The sequence below is a fragment of the Cyprinus carpio genome, chromosome B25, assembly GCF_018340385.1.
Source record: "Cyprinus carpio isolate SPL01 chromosome B25, ASM1834038v1, whole genome shotgun sequence".
NCBI classification, from domain to species: Eukaryota; Metazoa; Chordata; class Actinopteri; order Cypriniformes; family Cyprinidae; genus Cyprinus; species Cyprinus carpio.
The window spans coordinates 8,895,439-8,919,884 of NC_056621.1; the positions used below are offsets into that span (position 1 = coordinate 8,895,439).

The 24,446-nt window shown below is 32.3% G+C and overlaps 1 protein-coding gene across 1 annotated transcript in view; it reads left to right on the forward strand.

The window, feature by feature from the left end:
- LOC109069815 (cytosolic carboxypeptidase 4-like) overlaps window positions 1-24,446 on the forward strand; it is a 151,104-nt gene that overhangs the window by 117,519 nt on the left and 9,139 nt on the right. The window contains 1 exon segment of the mRNA XM_042752827.1: window positions 9,877-10,040. Coding sequence (XP_042608761.1) covers window positions 9,877-10,040 — 164 coding nt within the window.

Genomic DNA, 24,446 nt, shown 5'->3' on the forward strand with positions numbered 1-24,446 from the left:
TTATTTGCATCACAAAGACTGCACCTTTAATCACCTTAGCTTTGCAATTTCAGAGTGCCGAATGAAATTCTCCACTTCCTTTCCTTTGCACTTCTTTCTCCTCTGAACTTAATCAACCATTGTCATTTTTTTGCAAGGAAACATGTGGATTGAGATAAACGAGAGGTTTGATGAAATTGGTACAAAGTTAGTTTAATGAAGTATGCCGAGTGCTACATTCTGATTAGGTTCAATTTAGTCACAGCTGTGATAAACACTTTTGTTTCAAAATGTAACTATGAAGCAAATTTGGGTTTTAGCTTAGTAAATCCTACAGGAAGTTTGAAGCAACCGTGGAACATTTTTAGTGGGTAATTTATCTCCTCATCTAAAAATCCACACTTAATGGGCTGTAAATACTGTCTGACTCAATGTCAGATGTTTAGACTTGGTGGTTTTTTAATTTGAAGGTTGGAAAAACATTAAAAACAACGCTACAGCATAGACATTCCTTTTTTTTCATTAAATAAAATAAACATACTTCACTTCAGGAAGTATTTAGTGCTATCAAATGATTAATCACGATTAATCGCATCCAAAATAAAAGTATTTGTTTACAGAATATATGTGTGTGTACTGTGTATATTTATTATTTTTTTATATATATATATATATATATATAAATACACACAGTACAGGTCAAAAGTTTGGAAACATTACTATTTAAGTTTTTGAAAGAAGTCTCTTCTGCTCATCAAGCCTGCATTTATTTGATCAAAAATACAGAAAAAAAATGTAATATTGTGAAATATTATTACAACTTAAAATAATTGTTTTCTCTTTGAATATACTTTAAAAAAATATATGTGTATGTCCTGTGATGGAAAGCTGATTTCAGCATCATTACTCCAGCCCTTCATGTGTCACAGTAGACATCCAGTCCTATCATTTAAAATCATTTAGAAATCATTAAAATATTCTGATTTATTATGAGTGTTGAAAACAGTTCTGCTGTCTAATATATTTGATGAATAAAAGGTGACATCAAAAGAACTGCATTTTTTTGCAAAAAAAAAAAAAATTCTAAATCCCTGGCTAATAATATATTTTCTTTACTATCACTTTTTATCAATTTAACCCATCCTTGCTGAATAAAAGTATCGATTTATTTAAAAAAAAGAAAGAAAAAAAAAATTACTGACCCCGGTACTGACCATAGTATATTGTTATTACAAAATATGTATATTTTAAAAACATAGCTTTTTTTTTTTTTTTTTTTTAACTTTTTTTTTCTTTATCAACGAGTATCCAAAAAAAGGTATGACATGTCTGGAAAAACTATTAAGCAGCAGAACTGTTGCCAACTTTGATAATGAATCATCATATTAGAATGATTTCCAAAGTTCATGTAAAGGATCAAATTCAGCTTTGCATCACAGAAAGTAAATGATAATTAAAGTATAATAAATTTAAAAAAAAATATTTTAAATTGGGTATATCACAATATTACATTTTTTTTTTCTGTAATTTTTGATCAAATAAATGCAGGCTTGATGAGCAGAAGAAATTCTTTCACAAAACATAAAAATAGTAATGTTTCCAAACTTTTGACCTGTAACTGTATATATAACTCTACACACACACGTGCATGTACATTTTAAAGAAATATGTTATGTTTAATTAATATATTTATATATAAAATTAAATTATATGAATATAAATATATAGATGTAAATATTTTCTATATATACTGTATGTGTGTGTGTGTGTGGTGTGTGTGTGGTGTGTGTGTGAAATATATACATGTAAATATTTTCTAAATATATACTGTATATATGTGTGTGTGTGTGTGTGTGTATATAGATGATTGATTGATTGATTGATGTATGGTTAGGTTGACATTAGTTTATATTTAAAAACTTTTATTTTATTGGTGAAATAATTTATTTTATTGGTTTTTTGCCTATTGCCTCTAGTTTTTTTGGCTTTTCCTTTTGTTCTCTTGCCTCCAATCATATTTTTTTTTTACCTCAAATCATATCCATTTCTGATATGTTGAATTATAAAGTTAAGTAAGTTGTGAGTGCGGTTTCAGTGTCATATAAATGAATTTTGGATTAACTGCGAACAGGCCGGAGACATGAATCAGATTGACTGTTTGGATGGGCTGCTCTATGGCTGCCGCTGAGAGGCATTTGGTAGAAGATGACTGTTCTGATAATCGTATTTCAGGACAGTAAGTGGAGTTATGACCCATCCGATTTCCAGAAATTTAATTGGGTCTCTAAAAAAAAAAAGAAAGGAATAATGATGGCTATAGCCATTTTGAGGAACATATGCTGGAGACAGTAATTTGATGTTTGCAAATTGATTAAAGCAACTCTCATAATATGTGATTAATTTTAAAGGATGGTTTTTAATTATGGCCATGGCAATATTTCGCAAGGCGCAGCAAACTAAGGACACTGACTGTGCTGAGTGTGCAGGTCTGACAATCAGCTGAACACTGCTATTAAATGATGTGCCAAAGATGAGTATATGTAAAAGCGGACAAGCACCAGTCCCCACGTTAATTATATATATATATATATATATATTATTTTATTTTCATATTACATGTCATATTTTAAATGATTATAATTAAATTAAAATATAAATGTGATGTAAATATATTTGATGTTTCATTTTCATTAATATTCTGTAAAGTTGATGTTCGTCTGGACTTCTCGCATAGTTGTGTGATATACTCTTAGATGTTCTGGATTCCTCCAGCGTCTCCATCTCAATGTTCTCCAAGGTGAAGGGAAAGCTAGCACTTCAAACACTGAAGACCTCTCTAAATCATTTCTGCAGGTCAGGCTTTTAGAATCGGATCTCTGTTTCCATTCACTATTAATCAGTGGCTGATGTTAAATGATGGTGTCATGCAAGAATACGAGGGGAAATGTCAGTTGTCTGGTATACTGGAAGAGAGCGTGGATTTTAAATGAGGATTCATTTCACACTGAAGCACACCACGTAATACACACACACACACACACACACACACACACACACACACACACACACACACACACAAGAAAGGTTAAAGGAAGTACTTTTAAAATTCAGTGGGGTTAAGAAGTCCATAGTGTAGAATCCATATTGAAACTGCAATTGAAAGGTTAAAGGAAGTACTTTTAATATTTTTTGGGGTTAAGTTGTGGTTAGTTAGCATAAATGGTATGTAAAATGTGTAATTAAAGCAATTGTGAATATATTAAATATTAAAAAGTATAAAATTAGAAAAAATAATATACTGTTTTTAGGCCATCAACCCTGAAATATATATATATATATAGATAAGAATGAGAGAGGGCTTCACTGTTCTTTAGCCTTTGGAAAGAAAGTAATTCATGTGAAATATGTTAATTTAGAGGTTTCTAATTTGATAAAGAAGGTTCAGGAGATGAAAACTCATTTTCTCTCAAAGTAATTAGACTATTTAGTATATTTTTAGGCACAATGTGGAAACCATAATTATGGGATGTGATTTGAAAGCATGATGTTTACTGGATGTGACCTGCTTGAATGAACAGGTGATGTTTGCCTGAGCTTAATTTCATTATCACCTTCATTAAAGCCACTGAATACCACTTAGTTTGTAATTATCAATCTTTAAAAGTTTCTAGCTGAACTCCAGAGGCTACGTGAACATATGGTCTATCAAAACCAGCCCTGACTGTCTTTAGATTTTCTGTCCAACGAAACAAGACTCCTCTGATCCTTGCATTTAGTAGGACTTCATGAAAAATGCACTTATCACCAGGCTCGCTTCCAAATTCGTCATTATTTTATAAACACTTTATTATTTATATTTAGCATCGGAAAAGATGTCAGTAGGTTTTTAACTGTCTTTTTTTATTTTAAGATTGACTAAGAAGTAACAAAATCCTGCTAGCAACTATATTGACTGTGTAAGTGTTGTAGTGATAAAACAGTGCTATATAAATTCTAATAATAAAATGCAGTTAAACATATTATCATGCATAGATAGAATAGCAAATAGGAAATCTGACCAACCAAAAGTTGGTTAAAAAGCCTAAATATATAATGAACGTGCACCAAGGCAGCACAATGAAAAACGTAACTTTTAATCACAGTGTTCGACGAAGGTCAGAGTAAATGAGGAGAAGCATGTGGTTTAAAAATAAATATATTACGCAATCAAAAATATTCCAGATATTTCTCAGAGGAGGTCCAAGGTAGCTGAAAAACAGTAGGTCATTTGCTCTGTTATTTCTTTAGGGGCTGTGTGAGGAAAAACATGCTCCTTTTGTTTTTGTAGCAGTGCAGTGATATAGCTGAGAGCTAGAGGGAGCCGCTGAGTCAAGAACTCCAATCTCATCATGACTCACTTCATCAATTACACATAGGCTTGCTAGCAGAGCTCTGTTATGCTTGGGCCTCTATCGAAAAACAGTCTGAGTTCTGTGCTACCAAATGTTCTGTAAGATTGTTTAAAGCACAGAACTATGCTACAGAAGCCTCTGGGGAAATAAAGCACTTGGTTAAAAATGTGGCCAGGCAGCTGTTAGTTAGCAATTGTGTGACTTGTCATTGATTTATGATTGAAGGCTGAAAGTAAGAAAGGTGTGTTCTGTGAGTATATGTCAGGAGGTAAGTGGGCAACGCGATGCAAGACCAGACAGTTTATATGCAATACATCATTGTCATCGGAAATGTCGACAGTGTCATTAGCATGTCACGTGCTAATTAGCCAAGTTGATGTGTGTAAAATCACTGAAATGTGCAAAACCACTCTGAGGAGCATGCAACAGAATGGATGATACAAATTCGTTACATCTTAAATCGTTACATCGTTAAATTTGTTACATCTAAATTAGTATTTGAGTTACAGAACTTTTTTCAGCTTTTGAAATTGTTTTAGTTACAAGTGATTTGTTTCTGCAGTTGAAGTGTTTAAAGCTTGTTTGTAAATAATAAATGGATATCCATATTCAGTTTTTATATATATATATAGTTACAAGTGATTTGTTTCTGCAATATATATATATATATATATATATATATATATATATATAAAGCTTGTTTGTAAATAATAAATGGATATCCATATTCAGTTTCTTATTTTATACCTATAAATAAGAGTGTAGCTATTTGCAGGACAGTACTTTGGCCTCTCTATCGCCATCTGTGGTTGAAAGAAAAAATGCTAGTTATTTATGGACTTGAGTTCGACGGTTTCCTGTAATCACTGTAATCAATTTCAGATGTATATCAGAAAAAAATTTCATCTGAGCAAGTTATTTGCATATCTACCACCATAATAGCTGGGTCTTCTTCTCTATACTTACGAACATGACGTAAACAATCAAGTATGAATGATGTTAACCTGATATTTCCCAACAAATCTGAACCAATCAATCAAAATATAAACTATTATTGTAGGATTAAAGCTTATTCACACAGAGCACAATAAATAACATTTTAATAATAATTTGAACATATATGGTACAGTTTATTTAATATAGGCCTATCTTATACTATATATATATATATATATATATATACATATATATAGCCTATCTTATACTATATATATATATATATATATATATACAAAAAAGTGTCTTTTTATGTTCTTTATTAATTTGATTTAATAAATATTATTTTGATGAATTGGTTTGATTTTCTACAATTGATACCAGTCTATTTAGTGGCACAGAGCCATGGTGATCAGGCTGTATGCCACTGAGATTAGCTTAGAGTTAATAAGAGCGATCAGGAGGGGAAATTTACCTCTCTAATGGCTTGGGCCCTCTGAAAAGGCATGATAGCTGCTATGCCTGTGTGCGGTTTTGGCAGTCTTCCTGCTGCCTGCTTGGCTCTCCTCAACTCTGGTCTTATCAAAGGGAAAAACTGTCACTCCAATAAACAAGGAATTTGCCCCTGCCGACCGAAACACTTTGCTGCATAAGTGAACGAGCGACTCTTTTTATTTATTTATTTTTCTCTCCCTGTCACACAGAAATGGCAGAGTCTAGGCTCGAAGTGATTTAGATTTATTAATTTGTAAACAAGTGTGTGCAAACTGTGTGTATTTGTCTGTGTTTGGGTATCATCTATTATGTGAGAGATTTTGTTTCATTTGTTTTGGTGCCTCAGCGAGTGTTAAATCAGTCAGTCTTGTTAAGTGGTTGAAAACTTCCTTATGTACTTTATTTGATCAACCAGTTAATCAGCTCTGATGCCTGAAAATATCTTTATCCTGTAAATAGACACACCAGTGCGTGCGCACGTACACACGCACACACACACACACATATATGTGTGCATATATATATATATATATATATATATATATATATATATATATATATATATATATATATATATTTATATATATATATATATATAGCCAAATGTTTATGCAAGGACACATAATGTTTTAAAAATTTTACGGAAAAAAAGTCAATGCTGATTAATGTTGCTTTTGGTTTATTTTATTTAGTTTTGTTTTTGTTTTATTTTATTGTATTTTTGTTTATTTCAGAATTTTTTTTGTGCGTTTCATTTTGTTTGTTCCCACAGCCCTAGAAGTTCATATTCATTTTTCCTGGCCAAATTATCATAAAAAAGGACAGGAAATTGGTTTATTTATTTTATTATTTATTTAAAAACAATTTAATACTGATTTGTTTTGTTTGCTTTATTTTGTGCTTTGTTTTACTTTTTTACTGTTTCATTTATATATATCTATCTATATATATATTCTATCTATATAATATTATTATTATTAACCTGCAAAAATGACTGGAAATATTATGGAAATGAATTCTGAAAAAAAACGTATGAACTAATATATTGAATTTTTATGAGTGTTGTTTATTGTGCATTTTGCAAAAACGTCATCTGAATGTTCTGATGTTCTAATACATCATTTTATTATTTGCACTAAACATGCTGCACACCAGCAACTGCTTTTAATGTAGTTGCTTTGCTGCACTTAATTTGCAATTAGCTACATGCAAACATAGCAGATGGGTTCAGCTTCCGCTCGAAACCCATAAGCGCGAGTGTTTTGACATGACCGATTGCATCCGAGCGGAAGTTAAAGGGCTGTGCGTCAGCTGAAATGATCAGTGCGGCCTCCTCAATGCAAACATGGTGAGAATTGATTTTCGACTGCGAGCAAACAGCCCAGGCTCTATGCATTCTACACGTTACCCCCGGTTTGCCTCTAAATTATTGAAGAGCGATACCCAGAACACACCACCGCGCTCATACTGAGCAGTCCTCCCTCGCTTTCGGCACCCCAGCGTCTCCTTGGCCGGTTAGAGGGAGGCTGTGGTAAACGTCTGTTTGTTTGCGGCCGTCTTGACAGAGGGAGTTTGTGTCTGCGCTGTGGACATGTGTGTGTTTTTGTACTCTGTGTCTCTCGATCACATAAAGGTCAGGTGTGGGTAGGTGCGCCTTGTGTTGCTCGCCCATCATTCTCTTCCTTACACGGCTTCTCATTAATTTGGCCGCTTCCCCAGAGTGTGGCAAGACTCTTAAGGTATTAGCACTGACGCTAACTCCCTTCTGACTCATCTGGCCTGCTGAGTTTACAACTAAGGCTCACTTATCTACAGCATCAAGGCTCATACATGGGAAGAGAGAAGGAAAGAAGGGTTGTGGTGTCACATGGGGTGAAAGATGCAACCGAATAATTCTGACACCTTTTTTTCATTTGATTCCTACACGGCCCTGTAAGTCGCGATCGCTCATAATGAATAGTCTCTAATGGAGATTGGATTGCAGCAAAACCGGGCTCAATCTCACCAAGCCGAGGCTGCAGTGAATGAAGGGCTCACAGGGATTCGCCGCCGCGTGTTCTCTGGGGAAGCGTGCAGCTTTCACACGCTAATAACAAGCTCGAGTGAGCAGGTGCAGCTGCTTCTTGGCGAAATAATCTGCAATCATTATGTTGTTATGAAAGGTGTAATCTGACAGAAAACTGATCGTTGAAACAGGCAAGGTTAAATACTTTATTTGGGTGAGAATCGATATGATATGGAACGAACAGCTTGTAATTATGACTGTTTTTATGTTGTTTGACTGTTCATTTTATGTCTGACTGCACACAGTTGTTTCATGTCTCCAGTTTCAAAACGTTCATAGATTCAAGGTTAAAATGTATATAAAAAACTAATTGGAAAAAAAAAATAGATGTATTTCTGTTAGTGGACACCAAGGTCTTTTTTTAATTATTATTATTAATAATATTTATTAGTTTGTTTGCAATTTTTAACAATTACTTTGTCATTATTAGTTCATTTAAATGAAACAACTTCTTAAAGTATATAAAAAGAATCAAAGTAAAATTGAAATAAACATCGGAAGACTTTTTGTAGTTTATAATACGTTTATAAATATATTTGCATTTTTTTGTTGCAATTTATAATCATCTCTCATCATTAGTCTCATCACAAGTCTGAAATTCTGAATTCAGTGTCTTTTTGAGATGATAATTATGAATGTCAACTACCCATACTAAATAAAAAAAATCATGTTGTGTCAAAGCCATAGATACTTGTTATATTTTATAAAACATCCTTAGTTTATTTCAAGACATTTATACTATAAATGCATAGAGTAAATGCTTAGGTTTGAATTTGATGGAAACATGAATTATGACTTGGGTGAGCAGATAAAAGCTCCACAAGCTTCTTTGTTTTGGTTTCACTGGTGAGTGGAGTGCTGAAGAAACATGGAGACGCTGCAGATTTATTGATTTTGTTAACCTGCAGTAATCCACAGCTCATTGAACCACTGGGTCAGGACTTTGGGTTATTGCATGCTTTTGCGTGCCTAGAAAAGCGTGAACGTTTCAGTGCCTGAGCTGTGTTCGTTTACTAGTGGCAGAAAATATTGTTAGTGTCTGGATTTCCATTAATGGTTGTTTTCCGGAACAATGCATTATATGAGAGGAAAGTTTGTGCACAGCGGGAAGTGTGCAATAACATTGTGGTGTCAATGCAGATGCATTTTGGGACCTGACTCAATGCTGCTTTCAGCAAATTTTCTAAGTGCTGCAAAATACAGCAGCTATACAATATATTTGGGCACTTCAATCTCAAATAAAAATGTCTCATTGTTACCAGATACATAACATCCAAGTGGCATTTGCTAAATAAATAAATAAATAAATAAATAAATAAATAAATAAATAAATAAATATAAATAAATAAAAATTAATTGTAAACTTTCCCCAATTTTTTTTTTTTTAATAAATCTTCAGTTTTACCGTAGTACAGAAAGGATGGCCCGTTTTTTGTTGTTGTTGTTGTTGTTTTGTTTGTTTTTTGTTATGTTTTATTTGGTTTTTGTGTTTTGTTTGAATTTTGTTTTGTGTGTGTGGGTTTTTATGTTTGTTTTGTTTTTTATTTTGCTTGTTTTTGTTTGCCTTTGTTGTTTTTTTGTTTGTTTTGTGTTTTTTGTTTTTATTTTGGTTTGTGTTTAATGTTTTGTTTTGTTTTGTTTTACGTTGTTGCTGTTGTTGTTAATTTTGTTTTGTTTGCATTTTTTGTTGCTTTTTGTTATTTGTGTGTGTTTGTTTTTTGTTTGGTTTTGTATGTTTTATTTTGCTTTGCTCATTCATTTGTTTTTATTTATTTTAAATCAAACCTTTTGTCTAAATATTTACTTACGATTCCCTTGTGACTTAATTCGAGAACATTCATATATTATCTTGCACAAGTGTTCACAGTGCAACTGTCTCCACTTCTCTTCACATCTCTTCACATCTCCAGATTTAAGTGACAAGTCTGTAAATGTAGTTTGACAGCCCCAATCAATCAGTCTGTCAAACATAAATCTGAACTGTCAATGTCAAATGTCTTCACCTCGCAGGGGTTGCAGACAGGGACGCGGGAGCTGGAGGAGATGGGAATGAAGTTCAGCCAGAGTCTTCTCACCCTCAGGAGGAACGCCATCCATTATAACAGCCGTCTGATCCACCATGCATCTGCCCTGTTGGACCTGGACGACAGGCTTCTCGACCACAAATCCAATAAGTGAGTTTTAAATGAACGTATTTTGACCGCAGACACATCTAGGGCTTCAAAACTTGTCAAAACAGACCACAATAAAAAGTTTTTCTAAATCAAAGATTTATAGTCAATACTTTAAAACAGTGCTTCTCAACTGGGTTTGCTTAAGATACAGATACTTCAAATTTGCAAATACTGCATAGTCTAATTAGACACATGGCCTTAAACAAAATGTTAAAAACAAAAGATATCTGAATCATTTTCAGCTCCTTTTTAAATAAGACCGTTAATTTGAAAGATAAATCTGTATTTTATTATTGGAATTTAGCATACTAACACACTTTTTGTTATTATGTGCTCATTCAGCTGGCCTTGTGGGGTTTATATTCGATAACTATAATTGTCTGTAACTATATTATGATAACGATTCTGCTTCGGTGGAGCAGAATGAAAATAAGAGCTAGATGTACATTTCCTGAAGGAATAAGCCCACAGTAGCAAAGGAATAGCATTAACGTTTTTGTTGAAATTATCATATAGGAAATTCGGAAGTTGATAGACGTTCTTCAGTTTATGGTTCACTTTTTATTATTATTTGAGCCAGATGATAAAAACCAAAGGAAGTCTATAATAACCAGAGTAAGCAATCCTTTAGTATTGCTATTCATCTCAGTGGAACTTGTGATTATTTAATATATTGCTTTCATATTTTATTATTTTGTTAACATTTAATATTAAAATTAAGTTGATTTTTTTTAATAAGTCCAGTTTATTATGTTTCAAGTTTATTTTATTATTTTATACAATGGCTGCTTTAAAATGCATGTCAATACAGAATCGGTGAAAATCTTTGGGAGATTAAACAGTTTTATCTTATATTATTAAAAGTTTGTAAAAACTAAAAATAAGAAAATAAGAAAAAGTATTCCTCAAAATGAATAGAAAGTATGAAATCAGAGGCTTATTCATTTCACTTCTACATTTGCTAAAATGGAACTTTTTATATTAAAAACGAACAAAAACAAGCCCAGTCCAGATGAGAAAAAAGTAACTTCTGTAAGTAATGCAATTACTTTTCTTAGGGAGTAATGAAAATATTGTAATGCATTATTTTTTAACTTTCCCCAACACTGAAAATAAATAAATGTAATGCTAATATTTTCTACAAAATGAGGTGTAGTTGGAGTAAATTAGGTAGTTTGGAGCTAAATTAAATGCAGAAATGAACTCGATTAGTGACTACATGAGAGTACATGTAAATTTTAGCAGTTGGTTTTGGATGAATAAAATGCCACGTTAGAGATGTTTTGTTGTTGTCATGATCCTTCTTGTTTTCTGTCTGTGGCTTGTGTTCAGTCTGTAAGTTGCTAGTTATGTGAGAATTCAATATGCAAATAAAAGCAAGAAAGATGATTATTTGCAATTCAGTATGCAAACAGAACAGTGACGTAATTACTTTGTTCGGTTTTGCATAGTACTGTAAACTAGAATGAAGGATATCTGTACAGTAGTGCTTTTCTAAGCGTTGTACCGCAATATTAGCATAATGAGATTACTAACAAAGTTACCTAGTCAGTGACCTTTAAGAGTCATATTTCAGGGTTCCTGTTGCCAAGTCAGGCAGCCATTTTACTCTGTCTTTTTAAATATGATCTTGAGCTGTGGGACATGGACAGAGATTCATTCAGAGTGCATCAGCTGCTTTTCAAGTTTTCAATTTGCCACTAAAGGGGTTTCCTGGGAGCACTGCCACTTTCTCTGTTTTCCTTTCGTCTCTCCGTCTCCTTTCTTCTCCACACACACCCGTTCTCTCCCCTCTCCCTCTATTTTCCATTCCCCAGCATCCTCAAGTTAGAGTCTTGATTTCTGTCATGGAATGGAACAAAGCTGAGCTATTGATTTCTACGAAGTTCAATTAAATCCCTTTTGTGTGCGTTTTGAATTGTTACATCTTGTCCACACAGAGCGCTCAGTTTTCTGAGGAGATTATCCCACCCCTCTCTCTTCTCCAGGATTTCACAACGTTTCTATTGTTCCCCTCATCATCATATTACTGAAGAGAAAGCGGTAAACTTGACTGGTCGTACCCGAGAGTATTGCATAACTGAATAATGCCCAACTGCAGAATGCTGCTTACGAGCCTTGTCTGATCTAGCTCAACTCTGCTTAGATGGATGTAGAATACATTTTTTTTAACTGTCATAGACAAACACACTTTTAATATGAAACAAGAACAAGGTATTTGATCAACATTTAACAAATTATGTAACATTTTAGTAGCATAGATAGATAGATAGATAGATAGATAGATAGATAGATAGATAGATAGATAGATAGATAGATAGATAGATAGATAGATAGATAGATAGATAGACCAATATTGAATTTTCATTTATCTGAATATTTATTTTATATTTATTTTAATGTATTATTTATTCTGTATTTCTATATTTGCTTATTTTTTTATCTGTTATTTGTTAATTTATTTGTTTTTTTTGTATTTATTTGTTTATTTTAGTGGCACCATCCCTGTAACCCTACATGTGACAAACAGTTTGGTAAAGTTTGGTTATTTTTTTTTTATTTTTATTTTTTATAATTTTTATATTTATTATTTTGTATTTTTTTATTCTAATTTCTTTCTTTTTTTATTTAATTCTACATTGAAATTTCTTATTCATTATATTTATTTATTTATTTTACATAATATTTTATATCACATTTAAATGTTTTTAATTTAAATACCTTTGCCATCATCTATCGTGCACTCAATTTTAGTGTCTTTTTAATAACAACAATTTATTAACATTGATAAATATATCTATAAATATCTTTAGCAGGTCTCACATTTATTTATTTATTGCTGTATATTATATAATATTAATTGCTCAATGACAGATTTTAGAATTTTATTTTACCTTAGCCTTAGGTTTTAGAATTTTTTTTTTTTTTTTTTTTTTTTTTTGACAAAATAATATACAATTTTAATGTCAGCCATTTATCAATTATGGCGAATAACATGAAAATAATTATTGGCGGATAAGGACTGCCCCAAAAGAAAATCTTTGAGGGGAAATGGGTTCATAAAACAATAAATAATGAAAAAGTCAATTGTATTTAAAGCTTGGAGTTAAAGTTAAGTCTGCTGTCACTAAATTTAAAGCTAAACAATTCGTAAAACACTACATATCAATTGGAAGTCCCTATTTTGCTAGCTTGCTGTGTGTATGTGTGTGTGTCTGTAAAGGAGAGATAGAGAAAGAGTCTATTGAGGAGGTCTTTTCTGCGTTTAGATCTGTAGTGATTTGATCAGTTTCTTTTGACAGTCAACACAGCAGATGACAACAGATGGATATCACTTTCCACCAAAGGCAGTGACCAGCGGCTTCACAGCTCCAGTGATGCACCACCTCTCTCCTCTCCTCTCCTCTCCTCTCCTCTCCTCTCCTCTCCTCTCCTCTCCTCTCCTCGCTCTACTGATGCCACGCATCCAAAATCATCACAGACAAAGTCATGCGGATGGTTAATTCACCTCAAGCCCCAGACACAAAAGAGAAGCGAGCTCTTCAAGAGCTGACAGCAAACCCTTTTTGTTTGTGACTCCTCCGTGAGGAAATCGAATTCGCATTCAGATGGATGCTATTTTCCTGGCCAGCACTTTTAGTTATGCACTTCCGAATGAAAAGTAGCCCGACAGAACACTCAGTACCTGCTAGATGTCAAATAAAACCCGATGGCTCACAAGAACACTCCAGCTTTCTTCATATTCAGGTCTATTATATCTTTTGTGTCAAAAGTTCAGGGTTTTTTTGCTCTAAAAAATGCACAGAATTGATTTTTTAATAATAAAGCATGACTTTTTAAAATAGATTTCATGATGGGCCTGTGCGTTGAAATGGAAAGGTTTAATTCTTGTATCTGACTTAACTTTTATTCTCTTTAGAAATGCTTTCTGATGATGTCACTTGACAGCAAGTGTTTTCTTATCTAATAAACTAAAGATGGCCAAACGCCGGTTTTGATGCCGGACCCCTCAGAAGATAACAAGCTCTCATAAAAACGCCTTTGAACGTCTCCACACCTTTCATGACATCTTACATTACAGCTTGACACATTTGTTCGTTTCTTTTATTACGCAGTTTGTAAATGAGTCCCTACGGTGTTCTGGGTCGCTCCATAATTCTTCCCGAGCCTGATTTCTTTTCTTCCCCCACATCAGAGCGCTTCGCCAAAGCCTCGAAGTTGAAAGCTTAGTCAACCATGAAACGTATTGGATTGTGAGACACAAAGGAGATCTTTAGAAGTGTAAACAAACAAACAGACGGGCAAGAACAACAGCAAATAACGCTAAATAATAATAGCTGCAATTAATTATTACAATTCTAAATATTTCCAGCCAAATTTACATGCCAATTGGCCTGTTTCATCTATTTGCAATTGTCCTCAGATTCACCCAGCACCTCCAGCTGCTCCAACAATGAGAATTGAGCCGACTTGTGAAACTTATTCCATCAAAAGTTACCACAAACTACATTAACTTGTTAATCCACTCTGAAATGACTGTCGCCCTTCAGGAAACTGAGGAAGGTTGAACCTGCCAGTTAGTTGCATCATTTCAATTTATTTAGACCGTTTAAGAAGTCTTTAGAGAGAAATAGGCATGGATCACGCTGCTTTCCGAGGCAGTCTTCATCCTTTTATTATTTGTCTGAGGGAGAGCAGGTTTTTGAGTTTAAATGTTAGATTTATTACCTTATTACAACCAGTTTCAACATTTTTTTTTCTTTTTTGTGCGTGTGTGTGTGTGTTTGTGTTTGTGTTTGTTTGTTTTTTGTGTGTGTGTGTTTAGTTTTATTATTTTTTTTTGTTTTTTTTTTTTTAATTTTTTTTTATTTTTTTTTATGTTAGTTTGTTTTGTTTTATTTTTTTTTTTTTTTTATTTTTTTTTATTTTTTTTTTTTAATGTATTTTGTATGTTATTCAACACTTTATTTATTTATCTATTTATTTGTTTGTTTTTATATAACTACCCCAAATCTTTGTAAATAAGGACTTTTTTGCATATGACAGTCCCTCCAGGATTTCACAATTTTTTTTGTGATTTTTGCGATCAAAATGACTGATTTTGCTGCGGCTTTTCTCAAATTTTCGGCATTTCTTATTGTTTTGCAGTGAAAATATACCATAGACAACATTCTTCTAACACTGCTATGACTTTTCTGACTTCGAGAACCACTGTAGGTCTCAGACTAACGTTCGATGATGCCAGCACTAGTGCCATTAAGTTCTACGGAAGGTGACATTAAAGCACTCAAACTAATCACACATGTACATCTCGGAAACATCTAATGTCTGCATTTACATATGCAAGATGTATTTTTAAGAGTGCTTGTTCATCTGCAGTACGTCTCTAAGATGTTTCCTGTCAGATGTCAAATAGACATTTATTAGAATGCATGTAAAACTGCTTCTGAGACACGGCATCAGAGTACACAGCAGATTATTCCCGGATCTTTAACAGACGTCTTACAGATGTAATAAATATATTACATCTGATAAAATGTAATTTTATTACTGTCATTCGTATTGTCTAAATATAATTTAATGGATACAAAAATATATAGGCTATATTAGGGATTGGGAATGGCCTATAAGTACTTCTCTGCAGCCATCTACTAGTGGTCATTTAATATCTTTTTTTTTTTTTTTTTAAATAAGTGTTTGCTTTCCTACATCATAAAACTTTAAGTTTTATACATGGGGGAAACCTATTAAGGATGAACAAATATCATCACATTAAAAATAACTTTCAAATTCGGTAATACTTAAAGCATTGAAGTGCTGGGAAAAGTTGTGTGAAGCATTTAAAATCACTTGAAACATTAGACCATTTCTGCCACAAGTTGTTCCTGTAGTTTTACTGTTAAATCCATGGTGAATGGTGGAGATTTTGTGTTTATTGAACAATGTTCTTCTTGGTTTCCACATCAGTGGCGTTTGTTCTGATAGCAGCTTTAACAGAATTCTGCGCTGAATCTGAATGCTTCTCACAAGATTTCACAGAGATGTTATTGATTATGTGGCGAATTCGACTGCTTTCTTCACTGTATCTCCCAGCGCTGTGTATAATGGTGTCGAGTGATCGAGATCAGCCCGCGGCTCCGGCTCGAGCAGATAAACGGTCTGCGCTGTGTAGCCCGAACTAGTAGCGCGGATTCATTCCGCTTTTAGTTTGTTTATCCTATGTAGCTCTTGTAAATCGGTCATGATGAGAACGCAAGGCTGTTCATTCCATTTTCGGAACTAAGAAACAACCTTTCTTTAACTGAATGCACATTGCGATGACGTCACAGGACGCTTCTAAGCTCAAATTCTGCGCAAAAATTTGTGGCAATAACGAAGATTTGCGATCTTTTTGCGTAAATTCAGTTTGCGAGTTTGCTTGATTTTGCGATAAATTCAACGATCGTGAATCAATCAAGACTGATATGATTCAGCACTTTATTTATTTATTTGCTCATTCGATAATATATCTTACTCTAACAAATTGTTGTTAGAGTACTGCAAATTGTAATTTTTTTTCTTTGGTCAGTATATTAATGTGTGTGTGTGTCACTTATGTTTTCATTTTTATATATAATTAAGTACACTTATTGCATTAAATTACTCTGGAGTCAACAAGTCATTTATTTTTTGTTTTGGTCAGAGGCGATTAATTGCATTTGTTTTTTAATCATATACTTTTTATATTATATTCATGCTAAATGTTACTTTTATTGTGGTACATTTTAGTAATTGTATCTATCAAGAAAGTAATACTTTAGTGTATTTCTCACATAATTTTACATACGAATCAGGGGGTGTTGATTTTTGGTTGCATTTTCTAATTCTAAGTTTGTGATAAATCTACATTTTAGTGTAGATGGCATCATCAGAATTAATTTGTAAATATTCCACCAAAATTACTGAACCGTGGGGAAGCTGCGCTAATTGTTTTCCACCTCTGAAAGTTTGCCAGGACTTCATATTGCTCAGTTGTTCAGTTTCACGTTTAATTATTAATGCACAATTGGACAGACTCTCCAAAAGAATCATTATAAGCGTACTTAAAATTCAGAGCTGCTGTTCCCTGTGTTACTGTTACAGTATGAGCATGATTGGTATTGATATGTGTTTTTGTTGTGAAATTGAATTTGCTCTTCTTTTATTTTAATGCGTTCAGACACAGAGGCAGAGGACAGTGGAGAAGATAAGAGCTTGAAAAGTGGGCTGCAAACAGCTTCTGAGTGGCGTTGATTTTAATGCCTTCTAGGAGATATTTGCTGGCGGATCTCTTATGAGGTGTCTGTAATAGTTTGTGAGAGCACACACTGTAAACAAGAGCTGCGTATCCTTATGCAGCGATGGACGTCTCCCAGGAGAGAGCTGATTGAATCGCTGTCCCCTGCCGTCACACAGACACGCTTACTCCCTCTCCCTACATGCAGCACACAGCTTGCCCCTTCTTATCTGCAAATGAAATTATTTCCACAACTTTGGACTCCAATTTTTTTTTTTTTTTTTTTTTTTTTTACTCAGTCATTTATTTATTATAATTTTTTAAGAGCTTTTTGAAGAGCCAGATATTTTGGTAAAGGTAGGAGATTTATGGTGCATTTTCTTGAAATTAATGCTTGTCATTGAGGTATTAAAATGCCTGTTGATTTTGTTTGACCACAGATCCCTTTTTTTTTTTTTTTTTGACATTTGTCCTTTCTGCAGTGGCTGACCATTTTTATTTATTTTTTTTATTTTTTTGCAAATGACAAAAATATATATATGTATTGTTGTTGTCTAAGATTTGTAAATGTATTTTTTTTTTTAATATTAAAATTAGTTATAACAATTATAAAATTTTTTTTTTTTTATATAGTATCAAATATATTATAAATTATTATAAATATTTAGTAAAACTTAAATGTAAAATTGGTGCATATTATTATAATAAATGTATTGGGGTAAATTTATTCATCAGTATAGTAAATTATATTTTTCTATACTAAAATAATAACTTTTGCTATTTTGAACAAGTTTAAATCTAGACTATTATGGCTTTTTAAATTGATAACAACAACAACAACTATTATTATTATTATTATTATTATGATTTTATTATTATATTATTATTATTATGATCATCATATTATTATATTATATGGATTTAAATAATAATACAATAATAAAATAATTGTATAAATATTAAATGTTAAATAATGAATTATTAAATTCATTTTTATTAAAATATTAATATTTTACAATTAATTATTTTATATAATTTATTTTATATAATTCAATAATGTATTTATTGAATCATAAATGTAAATATGTTTTTATTTTTTGTATCATTATAGTAAATATGTTTATTATATAATATTATAGTATATATGGCATTGATTAGTATGCTAAATTTATGTTTATATAATAGATATATATATATATATGTGTGTGTGTGTGTGTGTGTGTGTGTGTACAGTATACAGTTTGTATGTGTACCATTATACAGTATGTATATATATATATATATATATATATATATATATAAATCTTCAAATCGTTATAAATATAAAATATTAAATCATTTAATATATGTAGTGAATATATTACAGTATTATACTATGCAGTATTAGTGTAGTACATTTAAATAATAAGATTTTTAGTGTTGTAATTCTGTAAAAATCATGGCATTTTAGTGAATCAAAGTATCATTTAAGTTCAATTTCCAGTCTTATCTGTACTTACTGCCACCTCATCAGTAGTTCATGGATGTGAAACCGTAATCCATTGTAAGCAGTTGATAATATTTTATTAAATTTATATATTTATTTTTTGACCAGGTCTTCACCAGGGGATTTGAGAAGCAATTACATGCCATGTGGTTCCTCAGCACACCTCTCTCCAGATATACTTACTCCTTTCTTAAGAGTAATTAAATCATGGTTCTGCATTTGAAATAGCTAAAATCTCAGTAACGCCATTAACATGAAGCATCTTGCTGCCTCCTTAGGCTCCTTATAAGCTGCATTATTGTAGAAAGATGATTTTTGTTAAAAGTTCAGTTTAGTGACCGAAAATGTATCTGTCTTTGTCACAATGTACAGACAAACATAATGCACATGATTATTCTGATAAAGTTGAGCCATTTTGAACAAACATTGAGTACATATGTAATATGTTTTTGTACTGTATTTGTATTCACATTTACATTCAGTATAATTGGATTTACATTTAAATATTAAGGTTTCTTCAGTAACTACTAACATTTAGTTTTCTAAATAAATATTTGGATATATTATTGTAGCTGTATTATATAATAGAATTGCCATGTGACAGCACATGTAGTGTTAACAAACTTTTGATGGTGGTGTTAAAGTTTGGTGGAGTACACACAAACTGAACTTGCTGAAACCGAAATTGGTCAAATCAGCTTGATGGCACAAAGCTTTGTGCATGAATATAGTGATTTGAATGCATCTTGAGCTTCATGTATGAATGAGCGTGCCGGTTTGTTTCATTGCTTTTGCTTTTTGATTTGAATAGAGCATAAATGTTTAAAACATATTTTCCGGCTCCAACTGAAGCATTTTTTTTTTCTCCGCACTGATAAATTAGGCTTTTAAAATTCAAGCTGCTAAGACCCTGCGAGGGGAGAATTCTAATGACCCGTGGATTGTTTTTGGTCAGAAGGTGATGGAGGGGAGAGATTGGCCCTCGCCTCTCGCACTTCCATTGTGTTTGATTGTTGATTCTGACTGCGTTGGAATTTGTCGATTGAATGACATCAATAATCCGATTGAGACTGCATCTATAATTACAAAACTGACAAAAGGTTTCACTGCTATTGTACAAACACAATAGACAAGCCATGGGAGACTAAATGAGCAAATGATGTATGTAAACAAAATATTTGTGGTTGAATTACAAAAACCTCATTTTAGGACTGACAAGGAATCTAAAACCAGGCTGAAAATGTCACACTTGTATGTCACACACACATATATATGTATGTATGTATGTATGTATATATATATATATATATATATATATATATATATATATATTATATATATATATATTATATATATATATATATATATTTAAAATTACTTTGTTAAATATTATTTTTAAAATGCTGTTCTTATGAACGTCATAGAATCCTGAAAAAAGTATATCATGGATTTCACAAAAATATGCAGCACAACTGTTTTCAACATTGATAATAATTATAGTAGTAATAATAATAATAATAATTATTATTATTATTAAGCCTTATCAGCAGAATTAGAATTATTATTATATTAGAATTATTTCTGAAGGATCATGTGACACTGAAGACTTAATGGCAGCTAAAAAAAATGAGCTTTTCACAGGAATAAATTACAGTTAAAAATATATGAAAATATAAAACAGTTATTTCAAGCTGTAATAATATCATACTGTATTACTGTATTTATGACCAAATAAATTCAGCCTTAGTGAGACTTTAAAAAATATATATATATTAAAACAATAATAATAATCGTATCCATGCATCCATGTCAGCCATATTTTTAGGGATCCATGCATCCATGCCGTCCCCCCTATGCCTACTAATCCATGTCAGCCATATTTTTAGGGAATTTCCGCCTATGTTTGTTTGGAAATCATCTGCTCAGCATAACAATGCAATCAAATGTCTGCATTGACAATGTATGTAGATTGCAGGGTCAGTTTTTGTATCGCTTTGTTTTGTGTACCAAAGGGGAAAAAAAAGTCTTTGCCACACGTCTGTTCTCATATTCATCGAGATGTGGCACAGGCCTTGTAAATATTTGCATAATACTTGAATGAATGATATATTTACTTAGCAACTACCCAAAGTGGAATTCAAACTCTCTCTGCTGGCACTGGCGAGATGACAAATGGAGAACGCGCTAGTGTTTCATAAGCACGTGTACCAATTTAGCCGAGCCAACAGAGATTTCTGTAGATCATTAAACTAAAATAGCGGATTTGTCGAGCTGCTTCTCGCGTCTAAGAGACGACTCCCAGCATCGTGAGTTCATCTTCAGTTATTTAAATCTCTGAAGTATCAAGCCTATAGCGAAACATAAGTTGTTATTTCTGCATGGTAAACACACCAGAGGAGGAAAAGAAAATTACGGCAGGCCATTTTTATCTTTACATCAAATGAACGCTTGACAAGACGAACGGTGGAAATGTTTTATATCATAAGCTTTTTATTTCTCAAGAAAGGAATTTTAAAATATTAATCCTATTTTAGTTGTTGAAGATGTTGTATTTTGAGAGAGTTACACTGCTGTTGTTTTTGCAATAGAAGATTAAACTGTTGCAGACGTATTTGGCTCATCAACACTTCTATCAGCCATGTTGAATTTATGGCGTCATATATATGAAACATAGTGACATATAAATGGACAGTCATAAAGAATTATGGGTAGGGGTCAAAGGTTAGTGGTCCAATAGAGGGTTGGATGTTTCATCACACCTTAAATGGTTCAATACTGCTGTTAAAGAGCTTCACACTGTATTGGTCACTGTATATCATATAACATACTGTAGACCTTTTTTATTATTCTTTATTTATAATGTTAAAGTTTTGTTCACTTTTTTAACTTTAATTACCATTTTAATTTAATACTTAAGACTTTAACATATATTACATTATATAATATACTATTATATGTGTGTGTGTGTGTGTGTGTGTGTGTGTGTGTGTGTGAGTGTGTGTGTTTTTTGTTTGTGTGTGTATTTTTTATTTGTAATTTTTTTTTTTTTTTTTTTTTATTTTATTTGACACACATAAAACTACAATACATTATGTACTGTATTACACACACACACACACACACATATATATATATATAAAATATTAAAGTATATATTTAGTTTAATTTACCATCAATTTACACACACACACGCACACACACACACACACACACACACACACACACACATATACAGTATATATAGTACATATTATTTTAACATTATATATAGTGTATTTAAAGAGGCTCTTCTTTTTTATTATGAAATATACTAATGCTGCACCATAATCCTGACTATTGAATATGTTTTGATATAAAAATATGGGTGGACATACTGTATGTATGAAGCAATATTTTTGACATAACTGTGGTGATTTCTGAATGTCTCATTTTTTCAGATTAGTTTGCATAATTGCTCTGGGTGTCATTTTTGATACTCTGTATTGTTATTGATAGATTATAGCTACAGTATATCAAATATTGTATTTCTACCGATCAAGAAAACCCTTGTTTGGTCTCCTCTTCTGCTTTTGAGGATTGTGAAATGAAGGTGTCTATGTCTGGCTGTTCAGCACGCTTCAGTTAGCCCCTGCTGGTAGACACCGGAAGCATTTGTAAAAGCAAGTGCTATAGCTAATAGGATTTCCTTTCACGACTATGCGGAGTGGTCAACCGCAAACCCTGCGACTGTCTGTTTATCTATCCCCCCGTGTCCCTGTGTTCAGGCTCCAGCCACAGGAGCATAATCCTCCTGATAGTCATTGATTGTCTTCCATCCGTACAGTGAATTACAAGTGATCTTGGAGTAATTGAAAGGGCAGGTGATTGTGTTCTGGAAACCTGCATCAAATTAGCCACACTGGACACTCAGCTTTTCCTAAGACACCATTGACTTTAGGGAATTGAATTATAGATTTCATTCTTTCTGTTTCCATTTCACTCTTTCTCTGTCTAGGAGACCGGTTAGTTGTCACATCACAAAATATTATGCGAACAATATGATGTTAGTTAGTTTTATTGAGAAATGTCACTTTATAGAATTAAAATGGTTGGTTAATGCCAGTTCAAGTTGACTTCAATGGCAGGTTCCCATTGGGACAATTTACCCCATATAGTGCCTGCTATTGGGGCATGTTGTCACAGAAGTGTTGTGAATGTTAAGTATTTTTATTAATTTCTTTCTTGAAATGTAATAAAGTTGAAACAAAATAACCAGAAATATTATAGTTGAAATAGATGAAAAATTCAAACTGAAATAAATAAATAAATAAATAAATAAATACAAAAAACCGAGCTGAAATTAATAAATAAATAAATAAATAAATACAAAAAACCGATATTAAAAAAAGAAAGAAAAAAAATATTATCAATTTAAAAAAAGAAAGAAAAAAATGAATAAAAAGCTCATTCAAAATATTAATACAATATACATAATAATACTAGAACTGGTGTTAAACAAACTGCATATTTTTTTTTCCAAGGAAACAACAGTCCATTTTGTAATGGGCACACTGAGGTGAAAATTCTGTCATTTCCTCACCCTCAAGTTGTTCCAGATTTGTTTCTTTCTTTTGTTGAACACAAAATAAGATATTTTGAAGAATGTTAGTAACCAATCAAATGACGGTAGCCATTGACTTCCATACAATGGAAAAAATACCATGTAAATCAATGGCTACCTTCAACTGTTTGGCTGGTTACCAACATTCTTCAAAATATCTGTGTGTAAATGATGACAGAATTATTATTTATTTTTATTTTTTTGATAACTATCATTTAAAGGTATGCCTTTATGAAAACTGAATTCATCTTCTCTAACAAACATGGAGTAAAAAGTGTGACAACTAGCCCCAGTCTCCCCTAGATCTCACATTCTGCCTCGCCTGTCATCTTTTGATCTTTTGAGATGTGTTTTTTTGATATTTTGTGCTGTGTGTTTTTATTGCTGACTGGCACAAAGATGCATGGACTCCCCTTTTACCGAGCGGCACAGAAATGAACAGCTCTCGCTCTCAGCGGCCACTTAAAGTAATTGAAAGCAGACCTGTGTAAGTACACAAAGTCTTTGCTTTCAGAGAATCAAGCTCATCAAGTCAAAAAACCGCATCATTGTTGAGCAGCTACAAGCAGTATACAGTAGGTCGTGGTGGTGGTGTTTACACAGCGGAAGGTGCCCTGTTTCCTTAAAACCAATCATTATGAGTTCATTCTGTTGTGACATTAAAACGTTATTGACTCCCGTCTCTGCAGTAACTCTATGGAAGTCAATAAAGATTTTGTCCTTTCTGCAATGTCATGATGCTTTAGTCTCCAGAGCTCACATGACTGCTGTTGAATGAAAAATTGCTTCCAAATATCTTTTAATATCACAAATTTTTAATAATATTTACTGTAGACTGTAATCATTTTAGACTGAAATCATCTGTATATAATTTTAATACTTAAGAATTTTTTTTGCCATTTTATAATTTTGTCCAAACATATTTAAAGTTTGACTCTGATTTTGTGTTTTTCTGCCAAGTATGAAATGAATATCAGGCTCAATTCACACATCTGGGTTTCACTGCTGCAGTATACATTTTAAATGAAACGAATGATTATTCACAAAAACATCATTGTAAAGTTC